The 25002-nt window shown below is 44.3% G+C and overlaps 1 protein-coding gene across 5 annotated transcripts; it reads left to right on the forward strand.

Annotated features, from left to right (window-relative positions):
* The first annotated feature begins 299 nt into the window (after positions 1-299).
* On the forward strand, positions 300-24195 carry traf7 (TNF receptor-associated factor 7). 5 transcript variants are annotated; one of them, XM_076996752.1, is made up of 22 exons: positions 300-423; positions 2414-2552; positions 2653-2710; positions 3031-3119; positions 3950-4066; positions 4246-4338; positions 5247-5280; positions 5424-5607; positions 5741-5875; positions 5998-6215; positions 6771-6844; positions 7041-7089; positions 7243-7370; positions 7509-7591; positions 7689-7728; positions 7819-7935; positions 8343-8465; positions 9066-9185; positions 9304-9435; positions 9572-9691; positions 22111-22309; positions 22439-24195. In XM_076996752.1, exons 2-21 carry the CDS (start codon positions 2451-2453, stop codon positions 22264-22266), a joined length of 2172 nt encoding a protein of 723 aa, XP_076852867.1. In that variant the 5' UTR covers positions 300-423; positions 2414-2450; the 3' UTR covers positions 22267-22309; positions 22439-24195. The 5 variants fall into 5 exon arrangements, with proteins under 5 accessions (XP_076852867.1, XP_076852870.1, XP_076852866.1 ...); XM_076996755.1 differs by lacking the exon at positions 22439-24195 and having other exon boundaries at positions 20546-22352; XM_076996751.1 differs by lacking the exon at positions 22439-24195 and having other exon boundaries at positions 22111-22352.
* Positions 24196-25002: the final 807 nt, after the last annotated feature.

Raw genomic sequence — 25002 nt, forward strand, 5'->3', positions numbered from 1 at the left:
TAATGTGTATTTGCGAATAATTACCATCGAATTTATTAACAGCTAAAATTTGTTGTTCGTTCATAATAATATCGCATAAACAACGCATGTTCATTTCACATTTCAGCTGAAATCGTGCCATTATACACATACCCAGACACGACGGCAAGACGTGAGAAAATCTTGCCAGCAGTATATAAAAAACTCGGAAATATCCGGCAGATTTTTACTTTAAGAGCACAAACCCAGAATACCCAATGGTGAATATGAAGAAATAGCCATGCAACATAGACCATGGGAATTTGTAGTCTGTTATTCGCCTTTTAACGTGAATATCTTTGTAATATTAAGACATTGTTTACTACAACTCCCAGAAGTCTGTCTGCTGGTTGAGGGTGTGCGCGTTACAGGAAGATGAAACGTTTCACTGCAGTTAGCCTACAGGTAAGAATCTTTCATAGTTTTGCGAAATAATGTGTGAGTATCGAGTTTAAGTGTTGGAATTGGCGCATTCATGCTACAAGTAGTTTTTTGTTTTTGTTTTTTTTTTGCTTTGCGAAAGGCACATATCTAAGTTGTCAGGCTAGCCAAATGTATTTGTAAAAGCTACTTTCTCGCGTTAGCTAAGCTAGCTGGAATCTCTGTGTACATGTTGTTAGCTTAGCTTAGCTTAGCTTAGACTAGCTTAGCCTAGCCTTCCACGGCAGGAATGTGGACTACGAGGTACGGCATGGTGACCGCCTGAAGACGTTTTTTAAACGACTTTATCGCGTCGCTGTCGGTTTAACGGATGACGGAGGACCGCAAAACTCGCTTATTCACACTGATATGCCACTGGGCTCGGGTGACTTTAACATGTAAGTTGACTAAAGCTAGCTGGTTTGCTGGGCTGTCGTATCTGGGGTTAGCCAACTGGCTGGCTGACGGTATGTCGCATTTCCTCAGTTTTCTTGTTATTTTTTTTTAGGTATTGCCGTTTTATATCGGTGTGAAATAATGTGGGCTGAACCGTACGTGAGTAGGTAGCCAGTATTTCGTTGTCTTTTAGTTTAGGTGTCTGACTAGATAGCTGGAGTTCCTTAGCTGGGTTGGCTAACTATCATTAATTTTCCTTGAAAATAATTTGTCTTCACAATTTAAGAGTCTTCATATTTGTACATTTATATATATATATATATATATATATATATATATATATATATATATATATATATATATTCTGTAGTGAACATATGCAATGAAAATGAAGAACTAGAGCACTAGAAACTAGGATAGCTGAGCTGACCAGCTGTCAAGATTTTCGGGCGGGCCTTCTGACTCCCTAATCGTTGCCCTAAACTCTTTACACTAGAACATTGTAGTGAGACCACTGACGTGTTGCCCTAAACTCTTTACACTAGAACATTGTAGTGAGACCACTGACGTGTTGCCCTAAACTCTTCACACTAGAACATGGTAGTGAGACCACTGACGTGTTGCCATAAACTCTTCACACTAGTACATGGTAGTGAGACAACTGAAGTGTCTGGAATAGGCTGAGAGCTTTCAGTGTGTAACATGGCACTAGTAATGTAGTGTGGAAAATTCTGTGCATTTTAAGTTTTTTTTTGGGGGGGGGGGGGGGGGGGGCGAAAAAACCACACAAAGCAAAAGAAAATTGCTTAAATATTCCATTTTGCAATTTTATTTGTATTTGTAACTAAAGCGTTAAATACAAATATCCAGGTATTAGGCTATTCCTGTTTATAGAGCAGAGGAATTAGGAGTTCTAGCGCTATGCAGGTGTTGTATTACATCATGAACTGTAATTAAATAAAATTGTGTTTTAGACACAACAGTGTTGTAACACACTGAGGTACTTTTTGGCTGTGTTTATATATCCTGTATTGTACAGTAGTACTTAATTTTACTGTATGTCAGTAACTCTAGCACCCCTTGGGAAGGAAGGGCAGAATCTAAGGCAGAAGTCCACTAGTTCTATCTTTAACTCTGAAGTCAGTGAATCAGGCCCTAAAGTATGTTGAAACCATTAACATATCTACTTAAGCCTTACATGGAGTGCGTCCTCTTAATTGGATATTTTCTAGAGGTTTTGGTTGCATTTGGTGGCTTGACTTCTTGGCAATTAATTTTTTTGTTGCAAAGTCATTTGTGTGAGTGTGATTGCTGCTAATGTAATCACCCCTTCGGGTTTAATGTTGGTGATGTCAGCATTTGACGTTTGGCAGTGAAGTGTTGTTTTTTTTTGTGTTGAAACGTCTGTCTGGGTCCTGCAATCATAGCACACGGGATTTTTCAGAGTTGGATTTTATGTTCTCACTCCTCCACGTCTGTGAGACATTCAGAACAACTTTTTCAGTTGTCGATTGTGCTGTAGGGCTTGTGTGGCCTTTGACCCTCGTTGACGTGGTGTGTAATGCTGTTCCCCTCGCAGGCTGCCAAGCCCCTTCACTCGGTTGCTTTGATGGATTATGATCTCTAGTAAAGCAGCAAAGCGTCACATCCGTTCCTCAGGAGGAAGTTCCACCCCTGCCAACGCCGCCAGGATCAGCTCACCTGACCTCAGCAACGGGGTGAGACCGCAGAACGCACTCTCCCAATCTCCGTCCTTAGGAGACTCCTCATTCATTCACCAGTTTGTACGTGTAACTGGTGGTGTGTTGCTTCACACAGGCCAGAATGGACGGCACTTTTGGTCCCACGTTTCCATCAGTTGTACCAGTTAGCAAAGGTGAGGAGTCCAAACGCCACTCAGTTAAAACAGAATGATGGTTCCCTTAGAAACCAGTTCTGCAGCCCTAAGTCAACCTAGTCAAGATGGATTTTAATAAATTAATCTGCATATTCATTTGAAAGCCATGAACAGGATGTACACTGCAGTTCAGATAACTAACATGTAAACATTGAACCATATAGACAAAAGTTCCTTGTAGTCTCTAGAATGATGTGATAATATGGACACTGATTAGCCTCTTGGCTCTTGGGCTGCTTGCTGTGTAATCAAACTGATTAATTGCTGTATTGAATGAAATTTGAAACTTGAAATTTCAGCAGAGACTTCCAGTAACTACAAACAGCACCGTAGGACACCGTCGTCTTCCAGCACTCTGACCTACTCACCACGCGACGATGATGACATGGTAACCACAACTCCTCCCACTGCATGCTGCTTCATTGTGTGGCCATCGTCCAAAACGCGGGCAGGACGTTTCCAGTACTGCTGTTCCATATGGCAGTGTGTTCCCCACACGCCGTCCAGCTGATGAAGGGCTTTGCTCCCTTTCTCTTTCTCCCTTTACTGCCGAACTCCGTCTCTTTCTAAGAGAATAGCGAGGTGGCCTCTCCTGTCATGCCAGATGCACTAGCCAGCCTAGCACGGTACGGTGGAACACGGCAGTCCGTATCTACAGAACATGACTTCAGTTTAGCCAGAACTGCTGCACCAATGAACAGAACAAACTGGATTCATTCCAGAACATTGCAGCACGAGGCAAGACTCGTATCGCCAGACCCACGTCCTGTCTGTCTTTCTCACCCCAGTGGCACCTCTGGAATCAAATTCTGTGTGTAGGGAGCGCAGAATTGGAGGACAAGTCGCTCTTCTGTGTAGAGTGACAATATATTAGTTTGCCAGAATGTTATCGAAATATGCCCATGGCCTCGATAATTTAGGGACAAACTATGATTCATGAAAATGGGACCTAATCCAGTAATAGCAGCTTATTTAATAATGTATACCTGCCTACTGAATATCGTGATTTTTTGGAGAGCGATGACAAACAACAGTGTTTACTGCTGTTTATGCTGGTAAAGTGCCACTGCTGACAGGGCTAAATACCTAGCTGAGTGCTACTGCACAGATCGGAGGATGCATTGTTCAGCAGTGGGATTCAGTAAAGATTGTGTGTGTGTGTGTGTGTGTGTGTGTGTGTGTGTGTGTGTGTGTGTGTGTGTGTGTGTGTGTATGTAGCCCCCCATCAGTACACCACGGCGGTCCGACTCGGCCATCTCTGTACGCTCTCTCCACTCTGAGTCCAACATGTCCCTGCGTTCAACCTTCTCCTTGCACGAGGAGGAAGAAGACACAGTATGTACCATCAGCACTGCAACCACCACCTTCATCATCACTTCCATGTCACACACACACACACACACACACACACACACACACACACACACACACACACACACACACACACCTCTGCCAGTGACAGCCCTGCTGGGTATAAGTAGAGGAGTCATCTTATGTCTGTGTCTGTGTGGCAGGGGCCACAGGTGTTTGCGGAGCAGCCCTCAGTGAAGCTGTGTTGCCAGCTGTGCTGCAGTGTGTTCAAGGACCCTGTCATCACCACCTGTGGGGTGAGTCCCCTCCTCCTCTCTCTCCTCCCCTCCCCTCTCTCCTCCCCCCTCCCCTCTCTCCCCCCCTCCCCTCTCTCCCCCCCCTCCCCTCTCTCCTCCCCTCCCCTCTCTCCTCCCCTCCCCTCCCCTCTCTCCTCCCCTCCCCTCTCTCCTCCCCTCCCCTCTCTCCCCTCCTCCCCTCTCTCCTCTCCTCCCCTCCCCTCTCTCCTCCCCTCCCCTCTCTCCTCCCCTCCCCTCTCTCCTCCCCTCCCCTCCCCTCTCTCCCCTCCTCCCCTCTCTCCTCCCCTCCCCTCTCTCCTCCCCTCTCTCCTCCCCTCCCCTCCCCTCTCTCCCCTCCTCCCCTCTCTCCTCTCCTCCCCTCCCCTCTCTCCTCCCCTCCCCTCTCTCCCCTCCTCCCCTCTCTCCTCCCCTCCCCTCTCTCCTCCCCTCTCTCCTCCCCTCCCCTCCCCTCTCTCCCCTCCTCCCCTCTCTCCTCCCCTCCCCTCTCTCCCCTCCTCCCCTCCCCCTCTCTCCTCCCCTCCCCCTCTCTCCTCCCCTCCCCCTCTCTCCCCTCCTCCCCTCTCTCCTCCCCTCCCCTCTCTCCTCCCCTCTCTCCTCCCCTCCCCTCCCCTCTCTCCCCTCCTCCCCTCTCTCCTCCCCTCCCCTCTCTCCTCTCCCCTGTCTTCATCCGGACTCTTACACACTGGGTTCGCTGGGTGCTGATTTGCTGTCAGTCTGGGATTTGAGCACTGTCTTTCATTTGTCTGTCGCAACACAACTGTAAACACATTATGTTTAAATTGTATCTATATAACTAGATTTGTTTGTTTAATTTACAGCTATAGAAACTCGGTAGTTATTAAAAATGTATTTGTTTACATTGAAGTCTAAGAGAATGTTGTAATGGTTGTGTGTTTCTCACTCTCCAGCACACGTTCTGTAGGCGATGTGCCTTAACCTCGGGTAAGTGTACAGAACCCCCATGTACCCGCAGTTCCCCCAGTATAGTACCTCACACACAGACTACAGGCCACCTAGAGGCCTCTCTTCATCCTGCTTGTGCAGTTTCAGTCAGCCTTCTCCTGTCTGTCTGTCTGTCTGTCCAGAGAAATGCCCTGTGGACAACAACACGCTGACTGTGGTGGTGAATAACATTGCTGTGGCGGAACAGATTGGGGAGCTCTTCATCCACTGTAAATATGGCTGCCGTCCCACAGCCACCAGCAAGCCATGCACCTTTGAGGTTGACCCGCTGGGTTGTCCTTTCACTGTCAAGCTCAGCACACGCAAGTGAGACCACACACCAACATCCCCAAGACACCCCCCCCCCCCCCAATCTCCCCACAGCACAGCACCAGCACATGTGAGCTTTGACCCCACCCCAGGGTACAAGAGGGTAGCTGTGTATGCATGTGTGTTTCAGGGACCATGAGGTGAGCTGTGACTACAGACCGGTTCGCTGCCCCAACAACCCCAACTGCCCCCCTCTGCTCACGATGAACCTGGAGGCCCATTTGAAGGAGTGTGAACACATCAAATGCCCCCATTCCAAATACGGGTGTGTGTGTGTGTGTGTCGGGGACGGAGAGAATCACAAACGCTCAATATTTATAAAGATTTGATAATTTGGTAAAACTTGCACAATGTTAACAGTTGAGCTATTTTTAAATTGTTTACCAGATGCACCTTCATTGGGAACCAAGATACCTATGAGACCCACCTGGACGTGTGTAAGTTCGAGGGGCTGAAGGAGTTCCTGCAGCAGACAGACGATCGCTTCCACGAGATGCAGGTGACGCTGGCCCAGAAGGACCAGGACATCTCCTTCCTTCGCTCCATGCTGGGCAAATTGTCTGAGAAGCTGGACCAGCTGGAGAAAAATCTTGAGCTAAAGTTTGGTGAGCCTGACTGATAACTTTACATACTAGGTTTTGTACATAGAATGCTTCACAACACAAGGGAATAAAAACACAAAAAAGGAAAAGCACAAAGTATGCTATAGAATATTCTAGAAATCAGATATTATGATGATAATGAGGTGTAAACCAACATGTGTCTAAGATGAGTCATGATCATCACTATTTTGCCCAACATTTGATTACATGATTATTTTCTGAAAATTTTCAGTCCATCAATAACAAAAATAATTTATTGCATTTTATAGTTTTAAATGAACAGAATCTTAAATTTTATGCCTGTTTTTCTTCAAATGTATCTGTTTTTTATATTTGGGCTCAAAATAAGACATTCATCTTTTATACTAAATATGAACAAATTTACACCATGAATAAATATTGTAAAATGTTTTTAGCAAAATTGGTAGTGTTGCTACACAGTGGAGACTCAAGCCTGAGTGAGAATGTGCGTGCGTGCGTGTGTGCACGTTCTGCGGCATACACACCGTCCCCGTGTGTGGCCCGTCTTTAAGCTGTAGCTGCTCTGCTGTTGTCCAGATGTCCTGGACGAGAATCAGAGCAAGCTGAGTGAGGACCTGATGGAGTTCCGCAGAGATGCCTCCATGCTCAACGTAAGCTGCCATGTGGCCTTCGCTTTAGCACTGCACTGCTGGAACGCTAGGCTTTGCCGTTTGTGTTTATTTACCATCACGCATCACATTCAGGAATCACTCAGAGTTCTGTAGGAATCAGACTAAAGAATTATGACTATGGTGACTCTGTGGTGGGTTCTTCTGTGGTTCCTAATGGTTCTCTGTCTGTGTTCAGGATGAGCTCTCCCACATCAACGCCAGGCTCAACATGGGTATCCTGGGATGTGAGTGTCTCTGGCCTGCCGCTCTGGGGATGCTCTGTTAGCTGTGTGTGTGTGTGTGTGAGGGAGAGAGAGCGCGAGCGAGTGAATGTGTGAACTTACCGTGATTTTTATGCATTTACTGTATGTACTTATCGTGGTGTTTGTGTATTACAGCCTATGATCCCCAGCAGATCTTTAAGTGTAAGGGAACATTCGTTGGCCATCAGGGTCCAGTTTGGTGTCTGTGTGTTTACTCCACTGGTGACCTGCTCTTCAGTGGCTCCTCCGACAAAACCATCAAGGTACTCTTTGCACACCCCACCACCCCACCCGCACTACCCCACCGCACGCACTACCCCACCGCACAACCCACTGCACTACCCCACAATTTTGCATTGTTGTGAATTCACACACTGTCATTTCTTTGCTGTGTGTTTAAGGTGTGGGACACCTGTACCACATATAAGTGCCAGAAGACACTGGAGGGTCACGATGGCATTGTGCTGGCACTGTGTATTCAGGGGTGAGCGCACACACACACACACACACACACACACACACAGGGACTCTACGACACTGATTGGAACTTGGGTCTCATGTCATCTGTGTCTCTCCTGCAGGAACAAGCTGTACAGCGGCTCAGCTGACTGCACCATAATTGTAAGCGAATTAAGCTAATAATACCTGAGAATGTACAGGACATACTAGGTTTTCACTGATGGCTAACTGCTTGTGTGTGTGTGTTTCCAGGTCTGGGACATCCAGACATTGCAGAAAGTGAACACAATCCGTGCACACGACAACCCCGTATGCACACTCGTCTCTTCCCACAACATGCTTTTCAGCGGCTCCCTCAAAGCCATTAAGGTGAGTGTCTGCCTCAGAGCCTCAGCGCTGCCCCCTGTCTGCTGGAGGGAGCCGTGGCATCCTGTAGAGACCTGGGAAGGGGCTGAAGGTAGCACGGTGCTACCAAACTGGGTTCTTTTGTTCTGGGTTCTGCTTGTCTGGGCTGGGCTATAGAGAGTCAGCCTGAATTAGTCTCGCTGGATATTGTGGGAGAGATTCATGTTCACTCTCAGCACTGCTGTACTGCTCCTAAGATAACAGTGTTGTCATTACCATGGTGATGGGGGTGGGATCTAGCAGAGGCAGGAAAGGCTTGGTGATCTCACCACCACAGGACTTCCCCAAGGGTTTCTGCCTAGATTGAGACTTCATGGAACATTTGTCTCTCCCTGTGTGTGTGTGTGTGTGTGTGTGCGTGCGCGCACTAGGTGTGGGACATTGTTGGCACAGAACTGAAACTGAAGAAAGAGCTGACTGGTTTGAATCACTGGGTCCGAGCTCTGGTTGCGTCCCAGAACCATTTATACAGCGGATCCTACCAGACCATCAAGGTGAGGTCATATTGACATTAACATGCGAATGGAGTCTTCAATTGTTACATGTCCCAGGAGAGTGGACAATACACCCGCCACTGTCATGCCAGAGGCACTCGGAGACACACAGCGGGGGGACTCCCGCTGCAGATACACCACAGCCTGAGGGAGGGTGACGGGGAGAGTGTGTGTGTGTGTGTGTGTGTGTGTGTGTGTGTGTGTGTGTGTGTGTGTGTGTGTGAAGGAGAGAGAGCAGGGTTACATGTTGAGATGGGGGGGGGATTTAAGTGGAGCTCTCTGCTCCTGCCTGTGACCACTTCACAGTTACCATAGTGATGGCTGGTGACGTCGAGCTGTGAATATGTTCAGTTTTTCCACAGCTGATAGGACCAGGTGTGGCAACCACGCTGAGTGCAAAATGGAGCATCTCATCTGTAAAGCTTCTCTTTCCATAAACAAAAGGCTCTATACAGAATTATGTTGTTTGTATCCTTGACTTAAACATCGCTGTAAATACTGACCTTGGGTGTGGTTCATCACATATTTATAACTCAAGCAAGCGTCCGTTGTGTCTGGTGTATGAGGGACGAGATTGGGATGTCTGTGCTTGTTTTTCAGATCTGGGACATCCGCTCCCTAGAGTGTGTCCATGTCCTCCAAACCTCCGGTGGTAGTGTCTACTCCATCGCCGTCACCAACCATCACATCGTGTGCGGCACCTACGAGAACCTCATCCACGTGAGAGCCCCGCCCACCCAGCTGTAGCTCATTTGTCTTCCTCCTACTGTGCCTGTCGTTTGGAGTTAACTCTGTCTGGTAGTTGATCTGACCTTTGACCTACTTCCTACCTCCCCAGGTCTGGGATATTGAGTCAAAAGAGCAAGTTCGCACACTGACCGGTCACGTGGGTACAGTCTATGCCCTAGCGGTCATCTCCACCCCTGACCAGACCAAAGTGTTCAGTGCCTCCTATGACCGCTCACTCAGGGTAAGGGCTGGGAGCGTGGTGGGTGGGGTTTTAGTAATTGACTTGGCGTGTTGATGTCATCAGTGACATATATCTGTGTGCTGTTCTGATTGGTCCTGACTGACTGTTTTCTGTTTGTTTGTTTTAACCTGTGCAGGTGTGGAGTATGGACAATATGATCTGTACCCAGACTCTGCTACGTCACCAGGGCAGTGTCACAGCGCTGGCCGTCTCCAGGGGGCGCCTCTTCTCTGGGGCTGTGGACAGCACTGTGAAGGTTAGACAACTTCCACCACTCCATCTTTCTAACCTTGAATGCACTTTGAGTTTTCCTTCTTCCAGAACAGTTCTGGGCCTAAATGCTAAATATTGCTCGGGTTTTCAAGTAGTTCAGCACTATAGTGATGAGCAGACCCCCTCCAAATGTTGATCAGTGTGGTGTAAATGTGCTTGTATGAATTGTGGCTAACTGCCCAGTGATTATGCATCACCTCTGAGATGGCATGGAGTACAACTCCCCACAACTCACAATAACGCCTCACTACTCCCCACAACTCACAGTAAACTCACAATAACACCTCACTACTCCCCACAACTCACAGTAAACTCACAATAACACCTCACTACTCCCCACAACTCACAGTAACAACTCACAATAACACCTCACTACTCCCCACAACTCACAGTAACAACTCACAATAACGCCTCACTACTCCCCACAACTCACAGTAACAACTCACAATAACGCCTCACTACTCCCCACAACTCACAATAATAATGCCTCCCTACTCCCCACAAATCACAGTAACAACTCACAATAACGCCTCACGACTCCCCACAAATCACAGTAACAACTCACAATAACGCCTCACGACTCCCCACAACTCACAGTAACAACTCAAAATAACGCCTCACGACTCCCCACAACTCACAGTAAAAACGTACAACAATAACGCCTCACAACTCCCCATAACTCACAGTAACAACTCACAATAACGCCTCACTACTCACAGTAAAAACTCACAATCAAATCAAAGTTTATTTGTATAGCGCTTTTCATAACACATGTTGTCACAAAGCGCTTTATAGGATTTACAAGGTTAACAATACTATGGGTCCAGAACCCTAATGAGCAAGCCAAAGGCGACAGTGGCAAGGAAAAACTCCCTAGATGGTGGGTAATAGGAAGAAACCTTGGGAGAACCAAGACTCAAAAGGGAACCCATCCTCCATTGGGCGGCCTGTTAACACACAAATTACACAAAATACAGACAAATACACAAGTCACACACAAATCACACAATCAGACTAAGTAGAGTAAAAATGAAAGTTCTGGGTTTTGATATTGTCACTGTAAATGTCTGTTGATGAACGCCAGGCTTTCATTCCATGTCGGAGCAGCGATGCTGGTATTGTAGGCTCCGACTGCAATGTTACTCTCCAGGTGAACCTCGGAGAAAAGATACGAGATGTAGTAACTATGTAACAGATTAATCAAAGGCCAAACTAAACAGATGAGTCTTTAATCGAGTTTTAAACATTGAGACTGTGTCTGAGTCCCGAATAGAGGCAGGAAGATTATTCCACAATTGTGGAGCTTTAAAAGAAAAGGCTCTTCCACCTGCTGTGATCTTTTTGATCCTAGGAACAGTTAATAACCCTGCGTCCTGCGAGCGAAGTGTACGCGCTGGGTTATATTGTTCAATAAGTTCACTAAGATAGTCTGGAGCTAAGCCATGCAGCGTTTTATATGTTAATAAAAGTATTTTATAGTCAATACGGAATCTAATTGGCAGCCAGTGTAATGACGATAGTACGGGACTAATGTGATCAAACTTTTTAGTTTTTGTTAAAACTCGTGCTGCTGCGTTCTGAACCAGCTGGAGTTTGTTTATCGATTTACCAGAGCATCCAGCTAGGAGACTGTTGCAATAATCTAAACGAGAGGATATGAATGCATGGATTAGTTTTTCTGCATCACTAATATTTAATATGTTTCTAATTTTGGCAATGTTGCGCAAGTGAAAGAACGCTACCCTAGTTATATTATTAATATGTGTATCGAACAATAACGCCTCCCAACTCCCCACAACTCACAATAACGCCTCACTACTCCCCACAACTCACAGTAAAAACTTACAATAATAACGCCTCACAACTCCCCATAACTCACAGTAACAACTCACAATAACGCCTCACAACTCCCCTTAACTCACCGTAACAACTCACAATAACGCCTCACTACTCCCCCACAACTCACAGTAAAAACTCACAATAACGCCTCACAACTCCCCATAACTCACAGTAACAACCAGGGCCAGAGTGGACCCCTTTTTCAGCCCGGGAGTTTCATGCCCAAATCCGGCCCAAAATAATTTTTCCCTCCTAATCGGCCCAAACTAGAGATTGATATGAGCCGGCCCATCGGGGATCCTCCCGAATCTCCCGATTAGCCACTCCTGCTCTGGTAACAACTCACAATAACGTCTCACTACTCCCCACAACTCACAGTAACAACTCATAATAACGCCTCACTACTCTCCACAACTCACAATAACTCCTCACTACTCCCCACAACTCACAGTAACGCCTCACTACTCGCGACAATTCACATTACAAACTCACAATAATAACGCCTTTACAACTCCTCACAACTCGCAGTAAAAACTCACATTAACGCCTCACAACTCCCCACAACTCACAGTAAAAACTTACAATAATAACGCCTCAACTCCCCACAACAACTCACAGTAACAACACAGTAACAATTCACAAATATAGCCGCAAGCGGCGATTGGCGGGTTCACACAAAAAAAGGCAAAAAAGCCCAAAGGGTCTTTTAGACCAACAAATTGGCCTCTTGGCCTCAATAGGCAAAAAGAAGCCCAATAGGTCCTTTAGACCCAAAAGTGAATAGAAGCTGTTTGAGTGGAAAAAATGCATAAGTAAATCAATGTGACAAAACATTCAATTCAACTGAGGCACTAAAGGCCCAAAAGGATCAAAATAATGTGTATTGGCAAAATGATTCAGATCACAGAACTAAATCACATGCTGAGATCAGCTTTGTGTGTGTTTGTGTGGTGTTTCATGTGAGCAATAGTTTTCAGTCAGTTCTGGTGTTTGGCCACTAGATGGAGCCCAAGTACTACCATACTGATATCTCATTAATCTCAGAAATGAAATAGGATATTTTGGTGAAATAAAAGGTTCATTTCTGGTCAGGCAGTGCACTTTTTGTTATGAGATGCAATTGCAATGTTATAGACCTCATTGATCTGAATCATACAAGCCCCATTACTTGTCTGTATTCTCCATAACAGCATTGCTGCATGAGTTTTTATGATTTCTTAGGTTTTTGGGTGCTGTAGCGCCCCCGACAGGCCAATTTGAAGCAAACTTGGCCTACCTCACAAGGACCTCAGTCTATAAAAGCCTTTCAAATTGGGAGTTGATCACTTACATGGTTTATGAGTTATAGCAATAAAGGTCATTTATGGCATGGCCAGAAGGATATAATGGAAAAATTGACCAATCAGACAAATAAAAATGCAACATTTTTTCCATATTTAGTTAACTACAGTGTCTACAGATTATGCCTATGCCATTTTTGCCATCATTGGATCAAATTCCTAGGACTAGTTCTTAAAGAGCTATTTTCAAACAATTGATGAATGTGACAAAAGTATGCGTTTTTTAATAGGACTTGTAATTGCAAAGTTGTCAGGTCTACTGCAAGGTATAAAAAGAAACAAGTTAAATGTTCCTAAGTGAAAATTTGGAGGAGTTATGCATGATTTTCACAAATAGCGCCACCTAGTGGCCAAATGTTTCAACACTGCACAGTATGACACATAGTCCTGGGATATGCACAGTGATGAGGTTTCATGTTGATTGGCCAATGGTAAGTCTGTCAAATGGCCAATTAATTCAAATAAAAATTAATTGGCTCATGGCGGCCATGTTTTTTGAGTGATGAGGTCATCATTGTGTGCCTTGATACCACTTGGGCCCCTGATGATGCCTGTAAAGTTTGGGCTTGATGTGACTAATGGTTTCTGAGAAACAAATTTCCCCATGTTATAGCGCCCCCTATTGGACAATCGTGGCCAGCTTTGACCTGTGGCCTCTGAGTCATGTGCCCTAACAACTGATAAATTTTCATAAAGATAGGTCAAAGCATTGCTGAGATATAGCTGCTGAAGTCAATTTGGCCACGCCTCAGAGCTATTGATTGACATGTGACAACCAGACTGTATACCAATGTCACAGTTTTGTTGATATTCCTTGATAATGAGATTCTTGTGAATATTTTGACACCAAGATTGTGGTGATCAGATGAAAAACCAGGGACTAGTATAAAAAAGTAGGTTTTGCATATTATGCAAATTAGCAAAAAATCTAAGTAGGCGGAGCTTAATGGTTCTTGAGGCTTTTTTGTTTGTCTGGAGCCAAGGAATGCACCTGAAGTGGAATTTTGTTTCTACGACCTACGGGGTGGGAGATATGGACCAAAACGCAAAATGCTGCGCTATAGCGCCACCATCAGGCCAATGTGGGTCTCTGTACTTTAGCACGGTCCCGCAAACAGACTACACCAGTCTGCCAAGTTTGGTCTCCCTGGGCCTTACGGTTTAGGCTGCAGTATGCGTTTTATGCGGAGAAAAATAATAATAAATATAGCCGCAAGCGGCGATTGGCGGGTTCACACAAAAAAAGGCAAAAAAGCCCAAAGGGTCTTTTAGACCAACAAATTGGCCTCTTGGCCTCAATAGGCAAAAAGAAGCCCAATAGGTCCTTTAGACCCAAAAGTGAATAGAAGCTGTTTGAGTGGAAAAAATGCATAAGTAAATCAATGTGACAAAACATTCAATTCAACTGAGGCACTAAAGGCCCAAAAGGATCAAAATAATGTGTACTGGGAAATTGAGTCAGATCAAAAAGCTAAACCACATGTTGAGATCAGCTTTGGGTGTGTTTGTGTGGTATTTCATGTGAGCAATAGTTTTCAGTCAGTTCTGGAATATGGCCACTAGATGGAGGCCAAGTACTACCATACTGATATCTCATTAATCTCAGTAATGAAATAGGACATTTTGGTGAAATAAAAGGTTAATTTCTGGTCAGGCAGTGCATTTTTTGTTATGAGATGTAATTGCAAAGTTATAGACCTCATTGATCTGAATCATACAAGCCCCATTACTTGTCTGTATTCTGCATAACAAGATTGCTGCGTGAGTTTTTATGATTTCTCAGGTTTTTGGGTACTGTAGCGCCTCCGACAGGCCAATTTGAACCAAACTTGGCCTACCTCACAAGGACCTCAGTCTATAAAAGCCTTTCAAATTGGGAGTTGATCACTTACATGGTTTATGAGTTATAGCAATAAAGGTCATTTATGGCATGGCCAGAAGGATATAATGGAAAAATTGACCAATCAGACAAATAAAAATGCAACATTTTTTCCTTATTTAGTTAACTACAGTGTCTACAGATTATGCCTATGCCATTTTTGCCATCATTGGATCAAATTCCTAGGACTAGTTCTTAAAGAGCTATTTTCAAACAATTGATGAATGTGACAAAAGTATGCATTTTTTAATAGGACTTGTAATTGCAAAGTTGTCAGGTCTACTGCAAGGTATAAAATGAAACAAGTTGCATGTTCCTAAGTGAAAATTTGGAGGAGTTATGTATGATTTTCACAAATAGCGCCACCTAGTGGCCAAATGTTTCAACACTGCACAGTATGACACATAGTCCTGGGATATGTACAGTGATGAGGTTTCATGTTGATTGGCCAATGGTAAGTCTGTCAAATGGCCAATTAATTCAAATAAAAATTAATTGGCTCATGGCGGCCATGTTTTTTGAGTGATGAGGTCATCATTGTGTGCCTTGATACCACTTGGGCCCCTGATGATGCCTGTAAAGTTTGGGCTTGATGTGACTAATGGTTTCTGAGAAACAAATTTCCCCATGTTATAGCGCCCCCTATTGGACAATCGTGGCCAGCTTTGACCTGTGACCTCTGAGTCATGTGCCCTAACAACTGATAAATTTTCATAAAGATAGGTCAAAGCATTGCTGAGATATAGCTGCTGAAGTCAATTTGGCCACGCCTCAGAGCTATTGATTGACATGTGACAACCAGACTGTATACCAATGTCACAGTTTTGTTGATGTTCCTTGATAATGAGATTCTTGTGAATATTTTGACACCAAGATTGTGGTGATCAGATGAAAAACCAGGGACTAGTATGAAAAAGTAGGTTTTGCATATTATGCAAATTAGCAAAAAATCTAAGTAGGCGGAGCTTAATGGTTCTTGAGGCTTTTTTGTTTGTCTGGAGCCAAGGAATGCACCTGAAGTGGAATTTTGTTTCTACGACCTACGGGGTGGGAGATATGGACCAAAACGCAAAATGCTGCGCTATAGCGCCACCATCAGGCCAATGTGGGTCTCTGTACTTTAGCACGGTCCCGCAAAAAGACTACACCAGTCTGCCAAGTTTGGTCTTCCTGGGCCTTACGGTTTAGGCTGCAGTATGCGTTTTATCCGGAGAAAAATAATAATAATAATAAGAAGAAAAAAAAAAAAAAAGAAGAAAAATTCGAGCAATTACAATAGGTTTCCCACACTACGTGTGTGAACCCTAAATATAGCCGCAAGCGGCGATTGGCGGGTTCACACAAAAAAAGGCAAAAAAGCCCAAAGGGTCTTTTAGACCAACAAATTGGCCTCTTGGCCTCAATAGGCAAAAAGAAGCCCAATAGGTCCTTTAGACCCAAAAGTGAATAGAAGCTGTTTGAGTGGAAAAAATGCATAAGTAAATCAATGTGACAAAACATTCAATTCAACTGAGGCACTAAAGGCCCAAAAGGATCAAAATAATGTGTATTGGCAAAATGATTCAGATCACAGAACTAAATCACATGCTGAGATCAGCATTGTGTGCGTTTGTGTGGTGTTTCATGTGAGCAATTGTTTTCAGTCAGTTTCGGTGTTTGGCCACTAGATGGAGCCCAAGTACTATCATACTGATATCTCATTAATCTCAGTAATGCAATGACATTTTGGTGAATTAAAAGGTTCATTTCTGGTCAGGCAGTGCACTTTTTGTTATGAGATGTAATTGCAATGTTATAGACCTCATTGATCTGAATCATACAAGCCCCATTACTTGTCTGTATTCTGCATAACAAGATTGCTGCGTGAGTTTTTATGATTTCTCAGGTTTTTGGGTACTGTAGCGCCTCCGACAGGCCAATTTGAACCAAACTTGGCCTACCTCACAAGGACTTCAGTGTATAAAAGCCTTTCAAAGTGGGAGTTGATCACTTACATGGTTTATGAGTTATAGCAATAAAGGTCATTTATGGCATGGCCAGAAGGATATAATGGAAAAATTGACCAATCAGACAAATAAAAATGCAACATTTTTTCCATATTTAGTTAACTACAGTGTCTACAGATTATGCCTATGCCATTTTTGCCATCATTGGATCAAATTCCTAGGAATAGTTCTTAAAGAGCTATTTTCAAACAATTGATGAATGTGACAAAAGTATGCATTTTTTAATAGGACTTGTAATTGCAAAGTTGTCAGGTCTACTGCAAGGTATAAAAAGAAACAAGTTGCATGTTCCTAAGTGAAAATTTGGAGGAGTTATGCATGATTTTCACAAATAGCGCCACCTAGTGGCCAAATGTTTCAACACTGCACAGTATGACACATAGTCCTGGGATATGCACAGTGATGAGGTTTCATGTTGATTGGCCAATGGTAAGTCTGTCAAATGGCCAATTAATTCAAATAAAAATTAATTGGCTCATGGCGGCCATGTTTTTTGAGTGATGAGGTCATCATTGTGTGCCTTGATACCACTTGGGCCCCTGATGATGCCTGTAAAGTTTGGGCTTGATGTGACTAATGGTTTCTGAGAAACAAATTTCCCCATGTTATAGCGCCCCCTATTGGACAATCGTGGCCAGCTTTGACCTGTGACCTCTGATTCATGTGCCCTAACAACTGATAAATTTTCGTAAAGATAGGTCAAAGCATTGCTGAGATATAGCTGCTGAAGTCAATTTGGCCACGCCTCAGAGCTATTGATTGACATGTGACAACCAGACTGTATACCAATGTCACAGTTTTGTTGATGTTCCTTGATAATGAGATTCTTGTGAATATTTTGACACCAAGATTGTGGTGATCAGATGAAAAACCAGGGACTAGTATGAAAAAGTAGGTTTTGCATATTATGCAAATTAGCAAAAATCTAAGTAGGCGGAGCTTAATGGTTCTTGAGGCTTTTTTGTTTGTCTGGAGCCAAGGAATGCACCTGAAGTGGAATTTTGTTTCTACGACCTACGGGGTGGGAGATATGAACCCAAACGCAAAATGCTGCGCTATAGCGCCACCATGAGGCCAATTTGGGTGTCTGTACTTAAGCACGGTCCCGCAAACAGACTACACCAGTCTGCCAAGTTTGGTCTCCCTGGGCCTTACGGTTTAGGCTGCAGTATGCGTTTTATGCGGAGAAAAATAATAATAATAATAATAATAATAAGAAAGAAGAAAAAACCTAACAATAACAATAGGTTTCCCACACTACGTGTGTGAACCCTAAATATAGCCGCAAGCGGCGATTGGCGGGTTCACACAAAAAAAGGCAAAAAAGCCCAAAGGGTCTTTTAGACAAACAAATTGGCCTCTTGGCCTCAATAGGCAAAAAGAAGCCCAATAGGTCCTTTAGACCCAAAAGTGAATAGAAGCTGTTTGAGTGGAAAAAATGCATAAGTAAATCAATGTGACAAAACATTCAATTCAACTGAGGCACTAAAGGCCCAAAAGGATCAAAATAATGTGTATTGGCAAAATGATTCAGATCACAGAACTAAATCACATAATGAGATCAGCATTGTGTGCGTTTGTGTGGTGTTTCATGTGAGCAATTGTTTTCAGTCAGTTTCGGTGTTTGGCCACTAGATGGAGCCCAAGTACTATCATACTGATATCTCATTAACCTCAGTAATGCAATGACATTTTGGTGAATTAAAAGGTTCATTTCTGGTCAGGCAGTGCACTTTTTGTTATGAGATGTAATGGCAATGTTATAGACCTCATTGATCTGAATCATACAAGCCCCATTACTTGTCTGTATTCTGCATAACAAGATTGCTGCGTGAGTTTTTATGATTTCTCAGGTTTTTGGGTACTGTAGCGCCTCCGACAGGCCAATTTGAACCAAACTTGGCCTACCTCACAAGGACTTCAGTGTATAAAAGCCTTTCAAAGTGGGAGTTGATCACTTACATGGTTTATGAGTTATAGCAATAAAGGTCATTTATGGCATGGCCAGAAGGATATAATGGAAAAATTGACCAATCAGACAAATAAAAATGCAACATTTTTTCCATATTTAGTTAACTACAGTGTCTACAGATTATGCCTATGCCATTTTTGCCATCATTGGATCAAATTCCTAGGAATAGTTCTTAAAGAGCTATTTTCAAACAATTGATGAATGTGACAAAAGTATGCATTTTTTAATAGGACTTGTAATTGCAAAGTTGTCAGGTCTACTGCAAGGTATAAAAAGAAACAAGTTGCATGTTCCTAAGTGAAAATTTGGAGGAGTTATGCATGATTTTCACAAATAGCGCCACCTAGTGGCCAAATGTTTCAACACTGCACAGTATGACACATAGTCCTGGGATATGCACAGTGATGAGGTTTCATGTTGATTGGCCAATGGTAAGTCTGTCAAATGGCCAATTAATTCAAATAAAAATTAATTGGCTCATGGCGGCCATGTTTTTTGAGTGATGAGGTCATCATTGTGTGCCTTGATACCACTTGGGCCCCTGATGACGCCTGTAAAGTTTGGGCTTGATGTGACTAATGGTTTCTGAGAAACAAATTTCCCCATGTTATAGCGCCCCCTATTGGACAATCGTGGCCAGCTTTGACCTGTGACCTCTGAGTCATGTGCCCTAACAACTGATAAATTTTCATAAAGATAGGTCAAAGCATTGCTGAGATATAGCTGCTGAAGTCAATTTGGCCACGCCTCAGAGCTATTGATTGACATGTGACAACCAGACTGTATACCAATGTCAAAGTTTTGTTGATGTTCCTTGATAATGAGATTCTTGTGAATATTTTGACACCAAGATTGTGGTGATCAGATGAAAAACCAGGGACTAGTATGAAAAAGTAGGTTTTGCATATTATGCAAATTAGCAAAAATCTAAGTAGGCGGAGCATAATGGTTCTTGAGGCTTTTTTGTTTGTCTGGAGCCAAGGAATGCACCTGAAGTGGAATTTTGTTTCTACGACCTACGGGGTGGGAGATATGAACCCAAACGCAAAATGCTGCGCTATAGCGCCACCATGAGGCCAATTTGGGTGTCTGTACTTAAGCACGGTCCCGCAAACAGACTACACCAGTCTGCCAAGTTTGGTCTCCCTGGGCCTTACGGTTTAGGCTGCAGTATGCGTTTTATGCGGAGAAAAATAATAATAATAATAAGAAAGAAGAAAAAACCTAACAATAACAATAGGTTTCCCACACTACGTGTGTGAACCCTAATAACACCTCACTACTCCCCACAAATCACAGTAAAAGCTCACAATAATGCCTCACTACTCCCCCACAACTCAATAAAAACTCACAATAACGCCGCACTATTCCCCCACAACTCACAGTAACAACTCACAATAACACTTCACAACTCGTAGTAACAACTCACAATAATGCCTCACAACTCCTCACAACTTGAATTTCCTTTAGGATCAGTTAAGTGTTCTGTTCTCATCTTATCTTATAATTACTCAAACAGCTTACAACTCCACACAACTCGCAGCTCCCCACAATTCACAATAATTCAATTCAAATACATTAACATCACACAACCCCTCAAAACACCTTACAACTTAAACTCCTCATAAGTAACTCTTCATAACTTCCCTGAAGGTCTTCATAACTCCCCACACTGACACTATGCCTTGAAGACTTAAACATTTGTATACAATGGTGAACTGGCCATATTAAAGCAGCTCTTTTCCAGTATGAGGGATCTTGTGTTGGGTAGTGATCTGACTGCACTCTCTGCTCTCCTCAGGTGTGGACCTGCTAAATGCGTGACTGGCGAACAGTGACAGAGACACTCCAGCTCGCAGGCACTTTGGAACAGAGACAGTGGATCACTAATTACTAACCTTTTTCACTCTATAGTGTAGGACTGTTGTGATTCCATCACTTTAGATGGCACTTGGACCAGGGAGCCTCCTCCCTCCTTCCTTCTCTCCTTCTCTTCTTTTCCTGTGACGTGGACACACTCCAGTGCATGAGAGTTTCCGTATCCCGGCTCCGTGCGGGATAGCTTGGACAGCGAGCCTCTGTCTGCATGCCGATTGTGGACACGGATGTACGAGGATTTTTGCACATGACCCGAGACTCTGCTTTCACTCCGCATTTACAGCTGCCATATTGTGGCCGGCCTACAGTCAGCATTTACGGTTTTGTAAATAGGGTCTTTTCTGGGTTGTAATGGGCACGTCCCCAACTAATCATGGACAGGTGCAGACCTCAGCGTGCAGCAGCAGAGGGCGCTGTTGCAATACTGGTTTTACAGAGTCCCGGGTGTGCAGGTCTGCTTTGGACATTATTGCATCCTGCAAATCGGGTTTACAGTGTCTAAGTGGAGCGGTTACTGTGTGTGTGTACTGTGCTCTACTGTTGGGCACACAGACACACTCCAGCGCTTACCTACCGTAGGTGTATTTGTTCTGTACACTTTTCTGTGGTTGCCATGGAAGCCAAAATCTAGGGGTGGCAGAATGTTAAAACCCCCCTCCTAGTTCATGTGCGAGCCTGCTGACCAGATTAACTCACAGTTAGTACTCTGTGTAAGACACTACAGATGAGATGAAGGCACTTGTGGACTCACTGTAGTCAGAGCAGAGGTGCTGTAAGCCAGAGAAGAGGAAAGGACCATGTGGGGTTACTGCAGGACCGTCATTTTGCCCTCACGGAGCTGCCCTAGCAGGGCTGACTGCGCTCCAAAATATATAGACCAGTATTTATGATTTTCTTACGCAAGTGTTCTTTTATGACTGTAGATTCCATTGCCGCCTTTTAAACAAAGTCACTAAAAGTTCCAAATCAATTTTAATGTACTCATTATATCCATGTTTCTGATATTTTCTAATTTTGCACCTGCTTAAGCTGAAGCGTCCCTGTATCTGAGGCTCAGCTGCTTTTTCGGGTGTCGTCGGGGACACGACCATTTGTAGGAAATACATACGCCTGATTTTGCCATTAAACTAATGTATGTTTGTCTACAAAGAAACCTGGGCTGCGTTTAAAGTACATTTTACTGCCGGTGGTACAGCAAGCATTAGCTGTGTTTCAGACGCCCCCTAGTGCCTTGCCTCAGATTTACATGCGACATTCTTTTATACGAAACCTTATTTCATTGGCTTGTTACAGTACATTTTATAGTTATTTTATGAAATGCTAACTTTGTTTAAACCTGCTGTGTCAGACGTCTTCATCTCCAGACTTTGAATCCAAAAACCTTTCCTGAATTTTGTAACCATTAGTATATAAATGGTAATAGAACATGGGCATAAAATAACTGCCCTCGGTGTCTGACTCCTACAGACTGTCCACTTTCCCTTTCAGGTGTGCCCACAGTGTGCCCAGTCAGTGATCTCAGGCTTGTTCAGGATGAGCTGTGTCTTGCCGCGGTGGCCAGTTAAGAGTAGCCAGATAGACATCCTTCACCTGCCACAGGCCAGAGGAGTCGCACCCTCTCACAGGATTCATGCAAATATATAAGAGGGGGGAAAAATGTTTCATTGTAAAATCTTACATTTTGCTGGTGAGCATAAAGTCCACACCCAGTAAATATTTTAATAACTTGTGTACTGTGTTAACTGCTGTTTGTGGGTCTGTCTTTTGGCCAACCTGATTCCGGGGAGATTATGCTTGAAGCCGTCTCTCTGCTCAGGTAGACAGGTGATGAACACCTGCCTCGCACAAGATTCACTGCCACCCAGGATACTCACTGTGAAGAGCTCCACTACCTTTTGCGTATCTGGTCTGAGTTTACAAAGAGCCGGATCAGAACAAGAATGTGTACTGGCTGTGGGTCCTGTTGGCCCGGACTGAACTGCTCTGGATGACTACGGCTTCCTGTCACGGCCTGTTCGTACCCTGTGATGATGCCTCTGTTCCTCTCTGCTGTGTCCAGCCATGCCAGCAGCACGGAAGTAGTGACAAAAAGCTCTGAAGGTTTGTATAGAACATTTATTTAGAGCAGGTGGTTGTTGGTGCAGTCACTGCAAGCCCACCACAGTCCCCAATGTCAGTCACAGCAGGTCTTACACAGGCCAAGAACATCAACACGATATACAGCCCGCACACACACACACACACACACACACACACACACACACACACACGCGCTCACACACAGCTATGCAGGAAATCTCGCCTTTGTTTTTTTGTTTTTCTTTCCATGTCATTGCAAATAGGATGAAAAACAAATTTAATATTTAACCAAATAATTTTGCACACATGGAAAAAAAATACTTTTTTTTCATAACCCGGGTTTCCTTTGTTTTCTGGAAAATAGACACACCCCCCAAATCCCCTAATCATCAGGGTGGAGATGACGGTAAGCGTTTGAAAATGTTACTGAGGAGCCATTTTAGTAAAGGCCATGAAGTTTTACACTGACAAGTTCAGCTCTATACAAAGCAGGAGGATGGAGGGAAGTGTTTGACACTAGAGATGCGAGGCCAGTCCTCTTAGTCTGCACCAGAGTGACCTTCTGACAGCATCTGCTCCTCCAGCCCACCAGGGGGCGCGTTCAAGCCGAGAACAGTGTGGTGTAAGGTGTGTGAGGAAGGACAGGCGATGCCCTGTGCTCTGCATGCTGTCCATACAAACCAGCTGAAAACAAAGGACGAAAACGAATGCAAGGCATTTACATTGTTAAAAAAACGTAATATGCATAATATACAACTTACATCAAACTACATGACAGTTAAAAAGGTGTCAAATAAAACTTGCATTAAAAGTAGGGCAGAAAATAAAACCCTTAATGTTTTTTATTTAAACTCATATTTAAAAATATACAGTTCCACTTAAAAGCCCCCTTTATGATCCACATACATCATTAAATAACCTTTCTGGAAACATCTATTATAATCTATGTTTATAACTTAAATATTACAAAGATACTCTTGCGACAGCTTTTTCAGATATGCGGTCATTATCCCCCCCCCCCACGTGTCTTCCCTGGGCTTTCACTTGGATACTGTAGCGTTTGTTAGAATTTGAGGCTGCAGATTGTCATGGCAACATGAGAGATAATGTAGTGTAATAACAACGTCAACGCTGTTGCGAGGCCCAGCGGGGGGGAGTGGGATGCATCCGCTGCCGCTCAGTGCTAATGACTATGAAAGCCTGCCTCAGAGCGCCCCCTGCTGGCCCATCGAGTGTACACTCATTCTGCCTCATACCTCCAGGTGCCCAAAATAGGATGGAGTGGTCTAATGTTTTACCTGTGAACCCTCTCACACCTGTAACCAGCTCAGCCCTCTTTGATGCTAAATTGCTCACAGGCAGGCAGACGTTTTGGTCCAAAAATAAAACTCGTGCGTTAAGAGAAACCAGTGAGAAGTGCACACAGCCCACCCTGTGGAGAACATCCTACAGCCACCACAGAACATTCAGCCCTTACAGGAGAGGGAAAGGAAACGGTGAAAAGACGCAGCAGTTCCTGGCCGAAGAACAATACCATCACGGTAGGCGCAGATACCCCAGCAGAACCAGTGCGCCTTCATCTCCACTCTGCCCTGAAGGGCTCCATTCACTGCTGCCAAGAACACGCAACACACTTTTGGTTTGATTCAGCTCTTAATCTTGCGTCACTTCGTTACACGTCTGAGCATCCTTTTCAACTCTGAAGTCCTGTATTTAGAGTTCAGCTCATCTGAGGAAGGACAAACCCACATGCACTGCCAGCTAGACAACTCCTCTATTTCAGTTTTAACTCTGACACAGCACTGACCAAAACTCACTCACTGAACCTTTAACACAACACAGCTGTTCCGAGGCCTGCTGAGGGTGTTTGTCTGGGTTGAAGTTACTGCTGCCTTCTTGTATTCGGACCCAAATCTCAATCACCCTCTCCCTGCAAGAACTGGTACCCTCACGACCCAAGTCACCCGGAGCTTGTGTGCACGTGTGTGTTATTGCCATTGAGGTCACCTGTCGTGTTAAGGCACACGGAACAGGAAGGGAGGGGGGGGGGGGGGTACAGGGAGCTGGGGGTGAGATGGCGTAAGTATGAACCAGGCAGAATGATGCGGCAGTGAATTAAAAGGTCATAGAGAAGTCTAGGGAGACCAAGGCAAGCAGACAGAGCAGGTACTCCAACCACTACAGCCACCACAGCCACGACACAGCCCTCTACACAGCATAGCAACTACACATCTCACCGCTAGCTTAGGGACTTTCTTAAACTCTGTTTTGGTCATAGAAAAATCAGTATATCTGTCATCG

The sequence above is a fragment of the Brachyhypopomus gauderio genome, chromosome 2, assembly GCF_052324685.1.
Source record: "Brachyhypopomus gauderio isolate BG-103 chromosome 2, BGAUD_0.2, whole genome shotgun sequence".
Taxonomy (NCBI): domain Eukaryota; kingdom Metazoa; phylum Chordata; class Actinopteri; order Gymnotiformes; family Hypopomidae; genus Brachyhypopomus; species Brachyhypopomus gauderio.